Genomic DNA, 18,101 nt, shown 5'->3' on the forward strand with positions numbered 1-18,101 from the left:
GATTGCTGGACACGGAGTGAGACCACTCAGACAGTGCTCTTGGGCTCCCAGTAGCATCCCTGCATTAGGGGTCACAGCATGGCTGCTGTCTCCAAAGGCAAGAGCGGGGCACAAGGGCAAGGGAGGGGGCCCCAGCCTCCTCTAGCTCAGCCCCACTCCCACCCCAGGGTCCACGGCCCATCAAAACTCCAGAAGTTAACCACAAGGCTACAGAGAGGAAAGAAGGAAGAGAACAAAGGAGGGAAGAAAAGAAGGGAGGGAAGAAAGGGGGAAAGAAAGGGAGGGAGGGAGGGAGGGAGGAAGGAGGGCGAAGAAAGTAGGAAAAAAGGAAAGGAAGGAAGGAAGCCATTTATTCATGAGGCCCATGGTGTAGGGACAGAGATGCAGTCACAGGTAAGCACAGCCCATTAGGGGCCAGAGGTGACAACCACGCAGAGAGGTCTGAGGGTGGTGCAGGAGTCTTGATACGCTCCCCTCTTCCCACAACTCCACCAGAGGCCACCAGTGTCAGCATCATGGGTGGGAGATGAGATGTCCCCAGCATGGCCTCCCCTGGGCTCCCTGAGAGCAAAGGCAGCCAGTTACAGAGGAACAGGTGGATCAAGGCAGCAGGAAGTCAACTGAGAACTGGAGTTGGTAGAGATGGGGGAGAGGCAGGAGCAGGTTTGGAAAGGAGTTGGGGGTCTCACCTGGGGAGAGGGGCTCAGCTGGCCATGATGTGCTTCACGAATGCTGGAAAGAAGGGGAGCATGAGTGGCAGGGGCTCCACACTGGGCAGCCGAGGGTGGGAGCCTGGGTCCCAATGCTGCCCCTCCCCAGAAGACCCCCTGCCCCTGCTGCGCCCACCTTCATAGTTGATGCAGCCATTGGAGTCCTCTTGCCCAGCCATCAATTTCTCTACCTCGTCTTCTGTCAACCTCTCACCTGGCAGGAGTGGGAGGCTGAGTCAGCATTGTCCGGTGGTGCAACAGGTGTGGAACACACCGAATTCTTCTGGATAGTGGGTCTCCCTCTCCAGTACCCCACCACCAGCATAGCTCACAAGATCTTGGCTATCACCCCCATTTCTGAGGCCAGGAAAACCAGTGACAGTCAAGAAGGACAGGGTCTCCTCTGAGCCTGGGCATCTCGGTGTTCAAGTAACCAGTGTGTACTGTCCTCTGTCCCCACTAGGCTGGCAGGGGCTCCCTCCATCAGGAGGGAGCCAGGACCCCACCTCTCTGGAAGCAGTCCCTTGGGGCAGCCCTTTGAGGGCTAGAAGGACCAATGGGGTGGAGCTGGGGACCTTGGGAGATGATTATGGAGGGGACAGGGAGACCACCCACTGCTCCCCAGACAAGTCTGGCACTTTCCTGCCTCTGTGCTGTTGTGTGCTCTGCTGGTGCCCCCACCGGAGTGCCAACAGCAGCTTCCCCGCAGCCCACCCCTAGCTGCATGCACGCGCACACACACACACACACACACACACACACACACACACACACACACACACACACACACACACACACACACACACACACACAGACAAGCACAGGGCTGAGCACAGTAGGCACTCAACAAGTGTTTGCTGCAGGAAAGTTACTTGGAGGAAGAAAGGGGCTCACCTGCCAGGCACCTAATGGTGGGGGTGTGAGTGGGAGGTACAGGGCCCCATGGAGGTCAGGGTACCTAGCCCAATTTGCCCAAGAGGCAGGCACGTGACCTACTCAGCCACTTAATTGCAGTGGCCCTGGAATTTAACCTTGGAGCAATGAACACAAGGACTGAGTTGATCCAGATGCACCTTCTTGCCCCGCCCTGTCCCCAGAGCAGTTTCCATCCCCCTTCAGTTCCGTGAGCTCCACCAACACACTTTCTTTATTCCCCACCTAAACAACATTTCTGTCACCTGCCATTGAGGCATCTTGACTGTGTCACTCTCTATATCACAGATGAGACACAGGCCTGGTGGGTGGGTGACAGTGGTTTCTCCTAGGATGGTCCCAGAAGAAGGAGTAAGGATAGGGGAAGGAGGCTGCCCTACCCAGCGTGGCCAGCACGTGGCGGAGCTCAGCACCCATGACGGTGCCATTGCCCTCCTTGTCGAAGACCCGCAGCCCCTCCACAAAGTCCTCGTAGGTGCCTGTGTCCTTGTTCTTGGAAATGTGCTGGAGCATGGGCAGGAACGTTTCAAAGTCCATCATCTTGGTATTGAGTTCTGCAGAGAGATGACTTCAAGTCCCAGGGTCTGAAGGGTGGCATGGGCACACCCTCCCCCTGTGCCTTACAGTGAGGAACCATTACCTCTCACACAGTTCTCAAAGCAATTTACAAAGCATGCCACCATCACAAGGCACTGTACAGTCTACCAAGAAGTGCATTGTTTACATAGCCCTTTGCCATTCACAAGCAAAGTTTGTTGCCAGGCACCACCATGGTGGGCTCTGTCCAGCACCCCTTGTCTTCCCCTCATGTCATCTTATAGACCTCACCCTCCCACCACCTGTGATTGGCCAGGAGCAGCTGGGCCAATCAGACACCTTTCCTGGGACATTAGAACCTAAGGACAGGGCTTTGGTCTAATTCCTAGCAGCAAAGCAGGTGATCCTCTTTGGCCATGGTGGTGAAAGAAGCTGGTGCTGACCAACAGAGAGATGCAGAGGAGGCAAGGAGGGGCAGAGGGTACACACTGGAAGTCGAGACCCAATGCACCCTGCCCTGCCCGCACACCAGCCACTGAAGCCAGTGTCAGTCCCTGATAACCAGGAAGCCTGGTGAATCAGCATGGGGCCAGATGGTCTAACAAACCATCACTGCTTGTCACTTTGTCAGCATGGCCCCATGACCGGCTCCATTGTCCTCATATGGATGAGAGGATGTCAGGAAAGGGTACTCAGGGAGGTTCTCATGTTGTGCCACTGCTAATGGCAGCCCCCCAGCAGTTTCCCCTGGGACTGACTCTAATGGGGGCTCTCAGGCAGGGAGAACTACCTTCCTGCTTTGGCCTCCCCAGGACGCGGAGCACCTCGGCCTGCGTGGGGTTCTGGCCCAGTGCCCTCAGGACATCCCCACACTGTCCATACGTGATCTTCATCTCACACTTGGGTGTGCGGTCAAACAGCATGAAGGCTTCCTTGAACTCTGCCAGGAGAGGGCAGTGAGCTGTGGACACTCCAGAGTGAGCCCATCCCACTCCCCCATACCACTGGCAGGACCCTCAGCCCAGGGACCCCTGGCCCAACTCTACAACCCCTGGGCTCAAGACCCCTGCTCACCTGCAATCTGCTCTGGTGTGAACTCAATCTGAAAAGAGACCCCAAAGACTTTGAGTACCCAGCTCCAAGAGTGGGGACAGGCCTCCTCCTGGTCACTCCATGGACAGCCCAGGTCCCAGCCTGTCCCCATTCCAGCACCCCAGCCTCCACCACCCCTCCCCACCTGTCCAGCCTGAGTCTCCATGTTCCCAGACCCTGATGCCTGGTGGGCCACAGCTGGAGCAGTGGGGAGGAGGACGGCCAGGCGCTCGGTGTCCTCACCCCAGGGTGGGCCTTACCTGACGCCCTGGTTCTAGACAAATGTGTCTAAAGTCACAAGACCAGACCAGACTGGCTTTGCCTGGGGCCCAGTGAGCAGACTGTTGATATGAGTGAAATGGGAAGCCTTGGGGGTGCAGGCCGGAGGGCTTGTGTCAGCATGACAGCATGTTTGTAGGGAGGGAGTGTGTGGTGTGCCCATGTGTGTTCACACATGTGTGCATGTGTCTGCATGGGTCTACCCCTCACAGAGCGCCCTGGGTCACTCACACCTGTGCCTCACACACCCTGTCTGTGGGCCCCGAAGCAGTCTCCGCACCCAGTACAGCATGGAGCCAGGGTAGTGCAGCTGAGTCTGAGTGTTTGCTGAGGCCGCACTGGGGCCACCCTGAGGTCAGGAGGCCTTCTGAGACCTGATGTCCCCCTCCTCACCAGATACCACGTCTATTTTTATCACCGCAGTCACTCGCCCCAAGGTCAAGGTCACAGGAGGGAAAGGAGCTTGGGAGAGAGGGACACGACTGATGCCTGTCTCACTGCTGCTCCTTCGGAGTCCCATCAACCTCCACAGTGCACAATGGTGCAGAGGGACACCCTGTCCCTGCCACCCTGCCATGGTTGTCTCTCCTGGATTCTGGCCCAACCCAGTGTTGGGAAGAACAAGTTGTCATTCCTGGTCCCCTGAGAGCACTCTTCACAGGGAACCCGCTGAGATTGGGTTTCCCCAGCTTCTGGCAAAGGCTCCCTGCCCTGCACCTGCCAGCTGGGTTGTGGGGGAAGAGGGGACATGAAGGGCCTCATTATCCCTGCCTCTCAGAGGGGAGTCTGTGCCAACCTCAGACCCGGCGAGACTGGACAATGCCACCACAGGCCCCTCATGGTCAGAGCCTCACCAGAGGGCCTGCAGGATGCAAGCCTGAGGCCCAGGGGTGGTCCAGGGATGGGGAGCCAACTCCGGGGTGCATCTGCTCTGAATGGCTCCAAGCAGCCCTTCGAGGGGGGCTTATCAACCCATTTCACAGCTAAGGAAACCAAGCCTCAGAGCAGCGCAGGAGTTTGGCTACTAAGATGGAGCAGAGCTGGGATTTGAACCCATGTACTGAGGGACATGGGCAGGTGCCTCTGAGAAGGGCTCATGAACAGGAGGGGGATCTGTGCAGGTGGGGTACAGGTCTTGCTGGCCCTGTGGTGGTGGAGAAGGCTCCACAGGTCCCCTCAGGAGGCAGCCTGAGCAGCAGTGACCAGTAACCAGCCAAGAGCAGGGAACAGGCAGGTCACAGGGTGCGTGCCACTATGTGGATGCCACAGGTGGGAGTCACGGCTCGTCTTCCAAGTTTGGACTCTGGGAAAGACTTCCCAGCCAGGGAAGGGCTCCCAGGGCCACTGGTCATAGATCAGCGTCCAGCTTCCTGAATGACTTCTGGGATTATCCCTATCCAGCCTTTGCCTCAATTTCCCCACTTAAAAGCTGAGGCCCAGGAGGGCTCTACCAGCTCTGGGGCTCAGTGACCTCGGCAGGTGTGAATGTGACCCAGCCTGGGCAGGGGTCTTACTCCCCACCTCATTCATCCTGGGGGACCCAGGATGGACTTAGAACACCCCAGACAGACAAAGAAGATCCCTGCCTGGCTGCAGGGGTTGGAGGGACAGCTGGCTCCAGGATTCCCTAAGGAAGTGAAGTCCAGGGAGAAGGGACAGGGAGAGTCAGTTTCCAAAATTACCAAAGAAACATTCCCTTCAAACCCCAGTCCAGACTCCACCCTTAGAGTGCACTGGGCTCTCAGCAGCACCAGGGAAGTCCTGCCTGAAGTCTGACCACCTTCCCTCCTGCTGCAGCCCTCCTGATGCCTGAAGCAAGCAGGGCTTGTCTGACCTCTTCATAGAAGCTTCCAGCTTCAGCTCATTGCTCTCTTCTGGAGATTGATCTGCCACTGGGTAGGTCCACTCTGGGGTCCTCTCACCTGCCCTGCCCTCCTGTCACAACCCAGTTCCCACACCCACCTTGATCTTGGAGGCATCAAATTCAACCTCCTTGGGACGCTCAGGCTCAGGTGCAGGTGCAGGTGCAGGAGCTGGAGCCGCCTTGGGAGCTGCCTTGGCTTCGTCCTTCTTGGGCTCTGGCTTTTTGGGGGCCATGGGGGCTGTGGCACAGAGAGGGACGTGGAGAAAAGATGCAGAGAGCAGGGTAGGTGAGCCGCCAGCACCCAGCCTTTATTCTGCCTGGACACCTCATGACCCCAGCCCCACCCCTGCAGTGCACAATAGGGACAGGGCCATAAAAGGACATTGGCTCAGCTCAGGGGCTATTTTGGGGTCTGGGGAGGGCATTGTTCAGGCTCAGGAATGGGTGGGGGAGAGGGGAGGGCTCTCCATTCCTCCCAATCACCTGTTGGGGAGAGGGAGGGGGAAGGTGGACAGAAGCCACGCTCAACACACACATGCACACTCACATGCACACACACACACAGGCACACAGGGACCCTGTTGCCCCTCAGCAAGTCAATAAATTGATCAGGTGAACAAAGTCAGACTGAGTGTGTGCTGTGTGTTGTGCTGGGGCAGAAGGACTGGGATTACCTAAGGTACCTCTTCAGTTGAACTTCCCATCTGTGCATCGAATTCCTGTGTCTGCGTCTGTGTATATCAGAGCAGGGGTTGGGGGGGAGGCTGATAAGTGTGTCTGTGCGTGCTGTCTCCACGTGTTTGTGTCTGGGTGTCTTTGTGTGTCTGGGCGGGCAGTCTATGTGCATCTGTGTGTTGTCTGGGTGCCTTCGTGTGGGGGGGTCCGTGTGTGCCGTGTCTGTGTCTATGCGGGGAACAGTCCGTGTATCTGTGTATTGTCTCTGCAAGTCTGTATCTGGGTGTTTATGTGCATGTGTGTGTCTGTGGGTGCTGCCTCTGTGTGTTTACGTCTGGGTGTTTCTATGTGTCTGTGTGAGTGTCTGGTCATGGCAGGCAGCTGTAGCCCCAGCTATGGGTCCAAAAGTATCCAGGAGCTCCCCTAGTGGCAGTAGAATGGGTGCCACTCCCTCGAGGGCAGTCACCTCAGGCCAGTTCAACAGCCCTGCCTGGCCCTGAGGCTTGTTTCTCAGGTTTTACCCCCTGGCTTCCTGCTGCCCCTCTCTACAGCCCCCAGTGACCCACCTTTGCCTGCACTGCTGAGAGCCTGGCTCCCTGCCAGGCCTTTGTATAGCCCCCTCTTCCAGGAGGCTCTCTGGTGCTGTTCCCATGGCCCCAGGTTTCCCGCTGCCGACCCCTTTGGCAGGGACCCCAGGGTGCTAAGCAGGGCTTGCCCCTGGTGCCCAGCCCTCAGCAGATGGCAGTGACAGGGTGCAGCATGGCCAGGCCACCATGTGGGGAGGTAGGAAGACTGAGGTGGCATGAGGCCCTTCCAGCACAGGACACCAAGAGAGAGGACATCTTGCAAGCACATTGGACTCTGTTCCTTGCCCAGCGTCTGTGCCTGGGGGTGGGAAGGAGGTGTTCCCAGTTATTTTTAAGTGCCTGGAGCCTTTGATAGAAACTTCAGAGGCAGTGCCCACAACCCCAAGCCCCGAGGGATTTCTCTAGTGTGAAGAAGGGCTGCTGCGGAACAGGGTCCTCTATCTGGGGCACCCCCACCTTCTTCCTGCTGGGTCCAGGTCCCTCTCATCCTGTCACTCAGTCTCATGGCGAGGGGATAGCAGTCCAGGGCTGGGGCCAGGCTCCCTCCTGGCTGAAACACATTCCTGCCCTCATCTGGAGGGCAGAGCACCCCACATCTGGAAATCGGACAACATCCGGGACTGGAGGGGGGGCAAGTTTTTCACTTTTCTTCCAGATGTTTGGCAACACTATTGAGAAAGAAAGGGGTGGGGGGAGGGTCAGCAGAGATGAGCCAGAAATACCACAAGATGAAGAGAAAGCCAGAGGGGAGGGGGACACAGAGAGTCAGTCGCCTCTGGGCGGCCCCAACACCCAGGCCTGCTGACCCAGGCAACTGCCTCTGGATGCCCCATCAGGGCTCCAGCCACCCACAGGCACAACCAACAAGACACTGCCCAATCCCTTTCACTCACCACGGGGGAAACCAAGGCCCAGGGCAGAGGACATGCACAGGGCCACCCACACTCCCCACCCCATTTCTTTCATCCTCACACAGCTGCCATCCCTTGGAAACCACCAACATCAGCTCAGACAGTGGTAGGTGAGTGACATGGGCCTCCTGGGCCTTGGCTTCCAGGTCTGTGATCGGCCTAGGCAGGCTCCTGCAGCCAGCCAGACAGTGCCACCTTCCTGTGTGTGGCAGGGGATCTTGTTCCCTTCCCTCATACGCAGGGCAGACGAGGTTCCACAGGGGGGACAGGTGCACAGAATCATTCTCACTCCCTCACCAGGACTCAGACAGAGGCTGAGGCCGGGCTTCTGACTATCTGAGTTCTAATTCTGGGCTTGCCCCTGCTGGCTCCAGGAGCAATGGTGCCCCAGGGCTCACCACAGGACCACCCTCAAATCTATGATGAATGCCCAGCCCCCAGCAGGGACTCTGCAGGGATCAGCCGAGCCCTTCCAGGGTCCACCACCGCTACTTCCAGCAGGATTGGTTGTTGGAGGCGAGGAGCAAGACAGTGGGCAGGCAGGGGGTGGGCAGGTGGACATGGAAATGGGGCAGGGGAGGAGCCAGCAGCAGTGGACAGCAAGGACAGGCCATACCAAGGCTTGGCACTCACCATCCTCTCCCAGGTCCCAGCCTGAGCTTCGTGCCCTTCAATAATGACAGCCTAGCAGGCCAGATCCTGCAGGCAGGGTCTGAGGGACTGGACAGTCGGAGGGCAGGGATCTGGATCCTACCCTCTTTAGCTCCCCCAGCTCTGATGTCTGAGTCTGAAGCAGACTTGCACATGCCATGTCCCAGATCTCTCTTGGGGGCAAGCACCTTACCCCCCCCCCTTCCCCCCAGCTAAGGGGAACACAGGGGAAGATGTGGGCCTGACTTCTGAGGGGCCTGTGGGTTGAGGCAGGAGATGCCTGGTCACACTGGTCTCCTTCCGGGTTCCTTCCAGACCTCAGACCTTTGCACAGGCTGATTCCTCCTCCTACAATCCTTCTCTGGGATTCGAGCCACAGCTTGATCTTTGTCACCCCCTGGTCTCCGTGAGATGTCACCTCCTATGAGAAGCCTCCTCAGACTACCCTGGACCCACTCCCTCTGCCCTGTCTCTCTCCCCAACTTCCCAACCCCTCACAACCTAAAGGGAGCTTGTTTCTTTGTTGTCTCATCTCTTGTGTGTGTCCTCCTTCCCATGAGTGTCTGCTGTCACAGGAGGGAGGGTTTGTTCTTCCACAGCTATATATCCCCAGGGCCTGGTACACAGTAGGCACTCAATAAATGTTAGATGAACAAAAATCCCAAATATTTCAGTTTATCCACCTCTCACAGGGGGATTGGAACCCCTTGCCAAGCCCCATCCCTGAAGTGGGGTGAAGGGGGACAGGGGGATTTGCCGACTGACTGACAGGAGCTCTGGTGACAGCAGAGGGCACCCAGGGATACTAATGCAGCCAGCAGCTGCCCCAAAGGCCACCTCAATTCAGGCCTACTCTTCATGCCATTGCCCTGTCCATCGGCTGGCACCCCTCTCAACAGCCTGAAGAGATAAGATGGTACAAGCTGTGCCTTGACTATGATGACCAGCCAGCAGGGGGCGTAGAAGGGATGGGAACTGACCTTGGTTCCCGACCCAAAAACCCCAGAACCCAGGATCCAAACCCAGACCCCAGACCTGGAACCCGGAATCCCAAACCCAGACCCCAGACTCGGGTTTCACAATCTGAACCCCAAATTTAGAACCCAGAACCCAGAGTCAAGGACTAGACCCCACATGGGGACCCAGACTCAGGTCATAGAACCCAAACCCTGAACCCAAACTCCCAAGCCCAGGATGCCAAACCCACTCCAGACCCCAGGCCCCAGGCACAGGACCCAGGATTCTAACCCAGACCCCAGATCCAGGACTTAAGACCCAGGACCCAGGATCCAGGACTCCAAACCCAGGCTCCAGGACCATAAACTAAACCCAAACCCCAGACCCAGGACCCAGGACAGGGGCTGATGGTTTTTCAGATCAGCATGCCTGTTGCCCTGTGTAGACAAGGGCAGGGCGGGAGGGAGGGTAAACTCTTGGCAAACGGCAGGGGTGGGTGTTTGGCAGACCTCCCTGGTAGTGTTCAGAAGAGCGTGAGGAATGTCCCTCATCCCATCAGAGCCAATTCTGGGAGCTCAGAGTATGGTGGCCACGTGGAGGGGGTTGGGCGGGGTGAAACCTGGCTATCCCTTGGGCCCAAGAGCCAGAGGCATGTTAGGAGGGTCGGGCTCCCCACGTGCCTCTGGCCCCTGGGCTGCAGACTCCGCAGGCTGCCCTGGCCCGCCCTGGCCCGCCTCTCCTGGCCCACAGCCTCCGGGCTGGGATGCAGGCCCACACTTCCCGGAGGAGTCAAGAACGCGGCCTGGGCCAGACCCAGAGCCTTAGAAGTAGGTCAAATGTTGCCGCGCAGCAGGTCCTGGGGACCCTGTCCTGGCATGGCAGGCCTATGGGCTGCAGCTCACCCTCCAGGGCACACGTGTGTGTCCACATAGACATGGACCCACCACCGCATGCTGAGCACTACGAACACAGACCCACGTGGTGCTCCTAGGTCCCTGCCAAGCTGCAGAGATGGGACACCCTGGCCTAGGGGTGGGGGGTTGGGGAGGCTGCTCAAAAACTCCAGCTACAGGCAGCACGAGGCAAGCATGAGGACTAGGAGAAGAATGTAAATTTCTGCACCACCCCATGGCTCTGGAGACTTGGGTGATGGTCTGACTTCAAGGAGGACTTCCCAGCAAGGCTGCTCTGCCACCAACAGGATGTGGCCCGCTTTCCGGAGGCACAGCCCCTGGCCTTGAAATATGGGAAAGAATGCCCAGGGAGGTGGCAAGAGACTCCCCGTGCTCTTGTGACCAGGCTGGTCCTTTCTCCTCTTGGCCTCTGTTTCCCCACCTGTGTGATGGCCACGGGTGGGGCAAGGTGATCCTAGGTTCAGAGGACAGTCTCTGCCCCTGAGACCCAGCCCATCCTCACCACCCCCACACCACACACAGACAACTCTGTCCTCGGGCAAGCCAAACACAGCCCTCGGGCCCCTCCCTTTGCCCACTGTGCTGACGGGGACCAGATGCTCCAACCTTGTGGTTCTAGGGGTGGGGGTGGCAGGGCTCAGTGGGCTGGCAGGAAAGCCCTGGGTTTGGCCCAGGGACCTATAATCAGCTCCTGCCCCTCTGATCCTGGCCCAGGACTGACGCTTAGGGCTGTGGTGTCCTGGCCGGCTGTGGCCACGGCCGCTATATTTGGGAGCCCAATCCAGCATGAGGGAGGGATGGACAGGCAGGAGCCTCCAGGGACCAGGGCCTCATGGGGAACAGTCTGGGGACATCACTGGCCAGGCTTGGTCCGTTATGGAAGGAGGGCACAGCCCTGACCTCAGGGGTATGGTCTGTTCTCAGGTGCCTGGCCTGCCCTCAGCGGCTAGTCTAAGGAGGGAAACTGAAAATGCGTCTGGGGACACTGAGCCCCTTATTTAGTCCAAAGAGTCAGAATGCAAGTTGCAGCTGTGCATTCTGAGTGCATGAGAAGGGGTGGGGGGCTGCCAAGGGTGAATGGGAGCAGAAAAAAGGCTCTTGAGGAGTGAGGTTTGGGGTAGAGGGGTCTGCGATGGGAGGAGGGGTGACAACACAGTGGTCGGGGGAGCCCAGAAAACAAAAGCCTGGGGCTGGGGTCAGAGGGAGTGAGTGAGGTGTGGCCCTGAGCCCCAGCTCCACAGCTCTGCCTGCTGGTCAGCTTCCGGACAGGGGCCCAGCCCCTCCCCCCAGCATGGTCTGTGGCCTCCCTGAACTGTCTTGGACATTCCCTGCCACTGGGCCAAACCCTGTACTCTCCCACCAGCAGTTTCCCAAAGAGCAAATATTTATTGTCCTTGGAAGAAAAAAAAGAGTCCCCTTTTAGGTTCGGGGTCTGGGAGCTGCTATTAAGGTTTGCAGGGGCTCAGCAGCGGCCTGAGATGACCAGAAGCCCCACCTAGATGGGCTGAGGGAGGAGGAAGGTGGGTGTGACATGAGCCGGCCTTGGACGAGGGGGCCTGGGGGCTCTGCCCAGCTCTGGACGCTGGGCCAAGCTCTTTCCCTCTTCCCCCATTTTCCCAAGGCTCCCCCAGAATCAGGCTGAAGGCATACAGACATTGCCACATGAGGTGTGGACGTGTGTGATTGTGTGGGAGTGTGTAGTCTTATGTGCTCACACTGTCGCTGTGGGCGCGAGGCTGTGACCGTGCGAGGGCATGAGCGTGTCTGGGTGCTCCCGGCTCTGTGTGCGTGGCTGTCTGTGAGCCTGTTCATCTGCTGGCATGGGCGGGGTAGGGGCGTGTGGACACAACCTCTGTTGAATGGCCAATTCAGTCAAAAATGCAAGTAAATTTAGCAGGAGGAAAAAAACCCGTCAGTCAGACTAGGAGTCTGAATTGAGTAGTTGTTTGACTGGATGGACCGACTGTCTCAGGCAAACAGTTCACGCTGGCTGGGAAGAGGAACAGGCTCCCCCAGCCCATCATGGAGAAACTGGAGACCCTCGACTATGGCAGAGACAGAGAGACAGAGACAGAGACAGAGAGATGGGAGCCGATTCAGAAGAAGCGGGGAGAGAGGGTTGTTGAGGTGGGTCAGTGTGACATGATATTTAAATACTGTTTTTCGTCCAAAGTTCATGCTACTCTCTCACCTTTCCATGCCCTCCTCTCACCTGCTCCTTTTTCTCCCTAGGCAGGAAATTCTCTGACCTCTCTTATCTGATTATAGGTCATAAGGCCCCCATTTCTGGAGGAGCCCTGCCCCATGCCCAGGAGGAAGGGAACGCTGCACAGAGAGGCCAAGAAGAATCTGAACGCACAGGCCTTGCTGGGTTCCCACCCAGTCTGTCAGTGTTCGATCAGACCCTTTTTGTCCAATCACATTTCTACACAGTTGTGCATGCTTCAATCATGCCTACGTAATGCAGCTTCCATAAAAGCCCAAGAGCACAGAGTTTGGGGAGCTTCTGCATAGCTGAACACGTGGAGGTTCCTGGAGGGTGGTGCACCTGGGGAGGGTGTGGAAGGTTCTTGTCCTTTCCCCCATACCTCATCCTGTGCATCTCCTCACAGTAATATCTTTTATAATAAACCAGTAAATATGAGCATGTGCTTTCCGGGGTTCTGTGAGCCACTCAAGCAAACTAATCAAACCCAAGGAGGGGGGTTGTGAGGACCCTGATTTATAGCTGGTCAGTCAGAAGTTCCAGAAGCCTAAACTCATGACTGGCATATGAAATGGGGGACAGTTCTGGGGACTGAGCCTTCAACCTGTGGCATCTGACGCTGTCTCCAGGTAGATAGTGCTGGAATTGAATTGGAGGACACCCCACTGGTGTCCCCTGAGAAACTAACTGCTTGGTTGCTTGCTTGCCAATGGAGAGAAATCTCCACACATTTGGTCACTGAAGTCAGAAGTCCGTCTTCTGCAATTGTGCTTGTGGTTGAGTTAGAGCATGGAGAGAAAAACACTGCAGTTTATGTGTTTTCCCCACACCAGCACAGTGTCAGGCACAAAGGTTGCCCTGGGGAAGGATGCAGCTTCCCAGGGCCTACGGACACATGTGCATACACCGCCCTGTCACCCCTAGCCTCTGCTCTGAGCCGGTGAAAGGCTCACCTCTCACCCCCCCCAAGCAGCCCCAAGTGCACAAGGAGTGAGCTCCAGACAGAGATGCAGGAAGAGAGGGTGGACATGGGCGGCTGTGACAGAGGGGATGGTGATGAGATGGAGGCAGTAGCAAGGACAGGGATGACAGTGGTGGAGATGAAGCCAGGAGGGTGACAAGGAGTCGACAATGGTGATGACAGCAGAAGAGGCAGTGCTGGCTGGGAGGGCCTCCCTGTCCCCTTGCAAACCCCTCCTAGCTGTGGTGGCTCCACCAGACCAGAGCTGTCCCCACTCTGCCCCACCCAGCACCAGCTGTGGCCTAGCCTCTAGTGGACACACAAAAACCCTCTGTGGCCCAGGGTGCAGATGCTGCATTAAAAATGGCCCAAGCCCTCAACCAGGAATAGTTAGGGTCAACTCTAGTACCTGCCACGTAGGTATTTATATAACCCACCCACCCGGTGCGCTCATGTCTGAAACACACACACAGGATCCCCAGTCAGACAAATCCGCCCCTGCTGTGTGTCTGTGTCTGTCTGGAGATACCCACTGGTCCCTGCACACTCCCCACTCTGCCTTGCTCATCCTGTCTGGTCCCTTTCCACCAGCACAGGGGCCAACAAGATCATACTGAAGTGTGTATGTGCACGCACACACACTCACTCAGGACCCCTGGTTCACAGGTGCTTGTGCCAAGAGCAGGCACGCTCCCACCCACACACCTTTATACACATATCCTCACACTGTCTAGATGTCTTTGCACACACGTCCACACACCGTCACACACATAATTTTGCATGCTTGTGTACGCACATCCACACTCTCCCCCACACATCCCTAATGCACCACACCTCCGAGCTCACGGGTACAGAAAGAAGTCTGGGTGGAAATTAGGAGCACTGGGAAGGAGGAGCGAGGCTGAAAGCAATAGAAATCAAGGAACTCTACCAGACCTGCCCGGCGTGGTCTGAGTGTACATGCGTGTATGTGGGAACATGTGTGTCCAGGTGTTTGGGGCCTTTCCACTGCCTCCTCCCACGCAACCCTGGTTCTGCCCCCATGCTGTTCACAAAGAGGGAAACAGAGGCTCATGCAGAGCAGCTGGGCCAGGGAGGTCAGCATCCCTGGATTTGGGGCTTGCGAGCCTCAGCATCTGTGTTGTTCTTGGCACATCCAGGCCAGATAAGGACGGGGTCAGAGCTCGGCTCTCGTGGGAAAGAACTCTCTGGAAGGCTCCCGACCCATTCCTTTCCCAGATCTTAGATTCCAGGGCAAGCAGAAGGCGAAAAGGAAAGAGGGATGGCTGGGAGGCAGGCAAGTTCCCATTGGGCCAGCCTTGGGGGCTGCGGAGAGACCACAGCAGGTTCAGAGACTTGCAGGTGCCCGGGAATGTGGAGTGACCCCTCAGACCTGCCCAGGAACCTGCAAGTGCGGGGCCTGAAGCAGATGGGAAGCAGCAATGCCAAGCACCCAGCTCTCTGCAGCATCTGGACTTGAAACCCTCTGCTCCAGGGAGCCTCATGAGGTTCTGGAGCCCAGGTTGAGGTCAGGGGCTCTGTGTCCAAGAGGTCTGGAGATATGTCGGATGGAGAAACTGTATTAGGGGGATCATTGGAATGTTAGAAGACACAAGCACCAACTGTCCCATCCAAAGCAGATCGGACTGCTGGTCCTGAGATCCATGTCAGGGTTGGCGGGGAGTAGAGGACCCAGTTCTGGTGGTGGCCCCATTACTGACTCCTGGAGCTTCTCCCCCTCCCCGCCCTGGTGACCCCAGTGTTCACACCTATACAATGAGGTGAGGGTTTGGGTCAGCTCAGCAGGTGCGCAGTCCCCACAACACATCAGTTTGGGGCATCCTTCCCCCACTGCCTCAACATCTACCCCTGGCCCAGGTCTCAGTGGGGATAAGGGGCTGGAGTTTAGGGTGAGTCAACAGGGGAATGATGGGCCGGAGTTCTGCATGAGTACAGGGGCTCATCCAAGGCTGCAGGCAAACTGGGAGGGACTGGGGAGTTCCTGCCTGATAGTGAACTTCACCCATCTAAAGGGGGCCCTACCTTCAGGGGTTCTGGTCTGCGGGGATAAGCAGGAGAGCCTCTGTGGTGGGTGTAGCAGGGGCTATGGTAGCCCCAAGACCCATCCCCCAGCCCTCCCCCAATTAGCATGCTCCTGGCCCCTGCCTGGCCTATAATCATTGTAGGTGTGGTTTTGGGGTCAGGAAAACAAGGAGGAACCATCACCGCCACCTCCAGGCCCCCCCCGCCTGACTTTGGGGTTCAGAGAGAGGATGTGCTAGTGTCCCCACCCCCATCATCCCCCTGAGGGCAGCAGTGCAGGGACAGCTGAACTGGTCTGGGCTGGGGGACTAGGGTGGGTGTTCTCTAGCAGCCCAGGCCTCCCAGGTTTCAGTCTCCCATCTGAGGATTGGGCTAGAATCACTCCAAACCAATCCTGAGACCACTCTCTGATTTTCTGAAAACTTGCCATGGGTAAACTCAATCCCATGGGGATCCCTGGAGGAGAAGTTTCTAACAGTGAATGATGGGCCGAGGAGGCCTAGGAGGGTCCTTCTGAGATCCTGGGATGTGCTCCCTCCTCATGAGGAAACTGAGGCTCAGAAGAGGTGGGCCCTCCCAATAGCCACTTAGAGACTAAGGGGTAAGGAGTCCAAAGCTCCAGCCAATAGCTAGCCCTCTCCCAGAGATCAGGACTCCCAGCAGGGCCACAGAGATGACTCAGCCCCTGCCCTCAGGGGCTCACAGTCTCTTAGGACAGAGGCAGCAGCTCCTCATGCCCAGTGCTAAATTCCCTAGTGAAGAATCAGGAGTCCAGAGGGCTCACTCTGCTGGGGGTTGAGGGGTGCAGATCCAAGAAGACTGGAGAAGAGGGACATTTGAAGGTCATACAAGAGTAACCAGGCTCAGAAAGGAAGGGCAAGTCAGACAGCAAGAAGAACAGGGGCAGAGGCCACAAGCTGGGAGTGGGAGCGTGAGGGATGGGGGGGGGGGTTGGCTCCCAAAAGCATGGGCCTTACCTGCTCATTCTCAGAGCCCAGCCCAGCACACAGGAAGTGTGCAAGTGTTTGAGGAATGAGTGCCCTGATCCAGGGGACCACAGGGGCCTGCAAGGAGCCCTGGAGGGCAGGCAGGGCTGAGCTTTCAGAACTCATTCCTGTCTCCCTCCTCTCCTCTGTCTGCTGGGTCATCACTTCCTTGCACCCCTCCCTCCCCAAGGCACCCTCTGTGGTTATGCTTGAGCCAGAAAATTGATGTGGAGCCACTGAGTTGGAGGGACAGGGTGGCCACCCTTCCATCTCGACACAGCCCTGCTCATTGGGCTGGGAATGGCTTCCAGAGCCAGCTGTGTGGGAACAGGGTCTTGCCAATAGGGACAGGATGTGCTGGATGGCCCGGAGGTCAATGCTCCGGTCCCCTGTTTCTGTGTCCCCAACACCAGCTCAGAAAGACAGTGAAGGAAAGGAGAGCAGCAAGGCTGGAGGAGGCCTAGACCACAGGCCTCCCCAAGGAGTACATGACTGAGCCCAGAGCTTTCAGGACCTCCACTGTCCACCCAGGAAACGGAGATTTTCACTAACTCTTGAGGAGGTAGGGGGGCCCAGGAACAGGGTGGTGGCCAAGGCAGGCAGGAGCTTGGCATGTGACTTCAGGCAGTGTCTTACCCTTGCTGAGCCTGGCCAGCTTTCAGTGCCCCCTCCAGCTTCAGGGAGGTGTCTGAGCTATGCATAGCCAGTGTCCTGTTATCCCTGGAACCTCCTCCAAGGTGGTGACCTATCTGTTGCCAGTGAGGGCCCTTCAGCCTCTCCCACAGTGACGGGAACCTCAGAGGGCATGGGTGTTCGGAAGGCCTGGTACTTGGTCTGAAGGAGTGGGGTGACCCCTGGCACGCCATTGCCCCTCTGTGGACATTGCTCTCCCACACACAGTTTTATAAACTTCCCCAAAGTGTTTCCCTGTTCTAGCCAGTTCAGCCAATGTCCATGGTGCCTCTGGGCCAGGCTCTGTGCTGGGTGTTGGAGAGCCAGGCAGAAGCAGCCCTGATCCCAGCCCCACAGACATTACCAGTGTCCACCAGCTCATTGCCTCACCCCAGCTAGTGTTCCCGGAGGCATTCAAGATGAGAGGGAACTAAGACCCAGAGAGATGGCCCAGCCACCTTCACATGGCCCAGCATGACCAGGGACCACCTACAAAGGGAGTTCCTCCAGGCCAAAGAGGGCCAGAGTGTCAAGACTAGGGGCTCCCTACCAGGGTCTCCCCACCACACCCCCCCAGCAAGGACCCAGTCTGAGCTAATCCCCTCCCCACCATCTCCTTCCTGTCCCCCTCCTTCCTTCAAACCACAGGACCCAGCCGGCCTCTGGAACGCGTGCCCAGGACCTCGGTGATATTTTGAGTTTAAGAAAACTTTGCAGTCGGCAGGAGCTCTTAAAGGTTATAAATAGCAGCTGCGGGAGCCCAAGCCGGGAGAGGAGGAAACACGTGTCAAGCACGCCTGGGAGGGGGGTATTCCGAGGCACAGACCCCCACACACACACTAGGGACCCACCAGGTTTCTGGGGATTTTACAACCACTGGAGCGGGAAGTCACACCCCACCCAGAAGGCATCTGGGAAATGAGTACCTCTTCTGGCCCCTCACCAGGGTCCCCAGTGACTGGCAAGGTTGCCCAGGGCACATGAGGGCACTGCTGAAAGGAGACCTGGGGTGGGATGCCTTCCTCCTACCCTACCCTCCCCCCCCCCCCCCCCGTGCCACCAGGGGCCTCCCTCAGAGCTGCCCAGCATGGGAACTTTAGGGCCGAGGGTTTTGTAGAGTGTG

General features: G+C 57.5%; 1 protein-coding gene across 2 annotated transcripts; it reads right to left on the reverse strand.

Moving 5' to 3' along the window:
- Positions 1–333: 333 nt before the first annotated feature.
- MYL3 (myosin light chain 3) lies at positions 334–5,718 on the reverse strand. Of its 2 annotated transcripts, XM_063113917.1 has the most exons (7): positions 5,514–5,716; positions 3,255–3,282; positions 2,971–3,120; positions 2,024–2,197; positions 847–924; positions 690–732; positions 334–561 (listed from the first exon to the last, which is right to left on the reverse strand). In XM_063113917.1, exons 1-6 carry the CDS (start codon positions 5,646–5,648, stop codon positions 704–706), a joined length of 594 nt encoding a protein of 197 aa, XP_062969987.1. In that variant the 5' UTR covers positions 5,649–5,716; the 3' UTR covers positions 334–561; positions 690–703. The 2 variants fall into 2 exon arrangements, with proteins under 2 accessions (XP_062969987.1, XP_062969988.1); XM_063113918.1 differs by lacking the exon at positions 2,971–3,120 and having other exon boundaries at positions 5,514–5,718.
- Between the last annotated feature and the right edge of the window lie 12,383 nt (positions 5,719–18,101).

Source organism: Cynocephalus volans, chromosome 11 (assembly GCF_027409185.1).
Source record: "Cynocephalus volans isolate mCynVol1 chromosome 11, mCynVol1.pri, whole genome shotgun sequence".
In the NCBI taxonomy this organism is placed as follows: domain Eukaryota; kingdom Metazoa; phylum Chordata; class Mammalia; order Dermoptera; family Cynocephalidae; genus Cynocephalus; species Cynocephalus volans.

What these genes read in the sequence shown, in the direction of transcription:
- MYL3 (XM_063113917.1), bottom strand. Translation starts at nt 5,648, where the DNA reads ATGGCCCCCAAAAAGCCAGAGCCCAAGAAGGACGAAGCCAAGGCAGCT. An exon ending in GGGGAGGCCAAAGCAGGAAG is followed by an intron (nt 2,198 to 2,970) that starts GTAGTTCTCCCT and finishes ATCTCTCTGCAG; the next exon opens with AACTCAATACCAAGATGATG. An exon ending in TGGCTGCATCAACTATGAAG is followed by an intron (nt 733 to 846) that starts GTGGGCGCAGCA and finishes CCTTCTTTCCAG; the next exon opens with CATTCGTGAAGCACATCATG.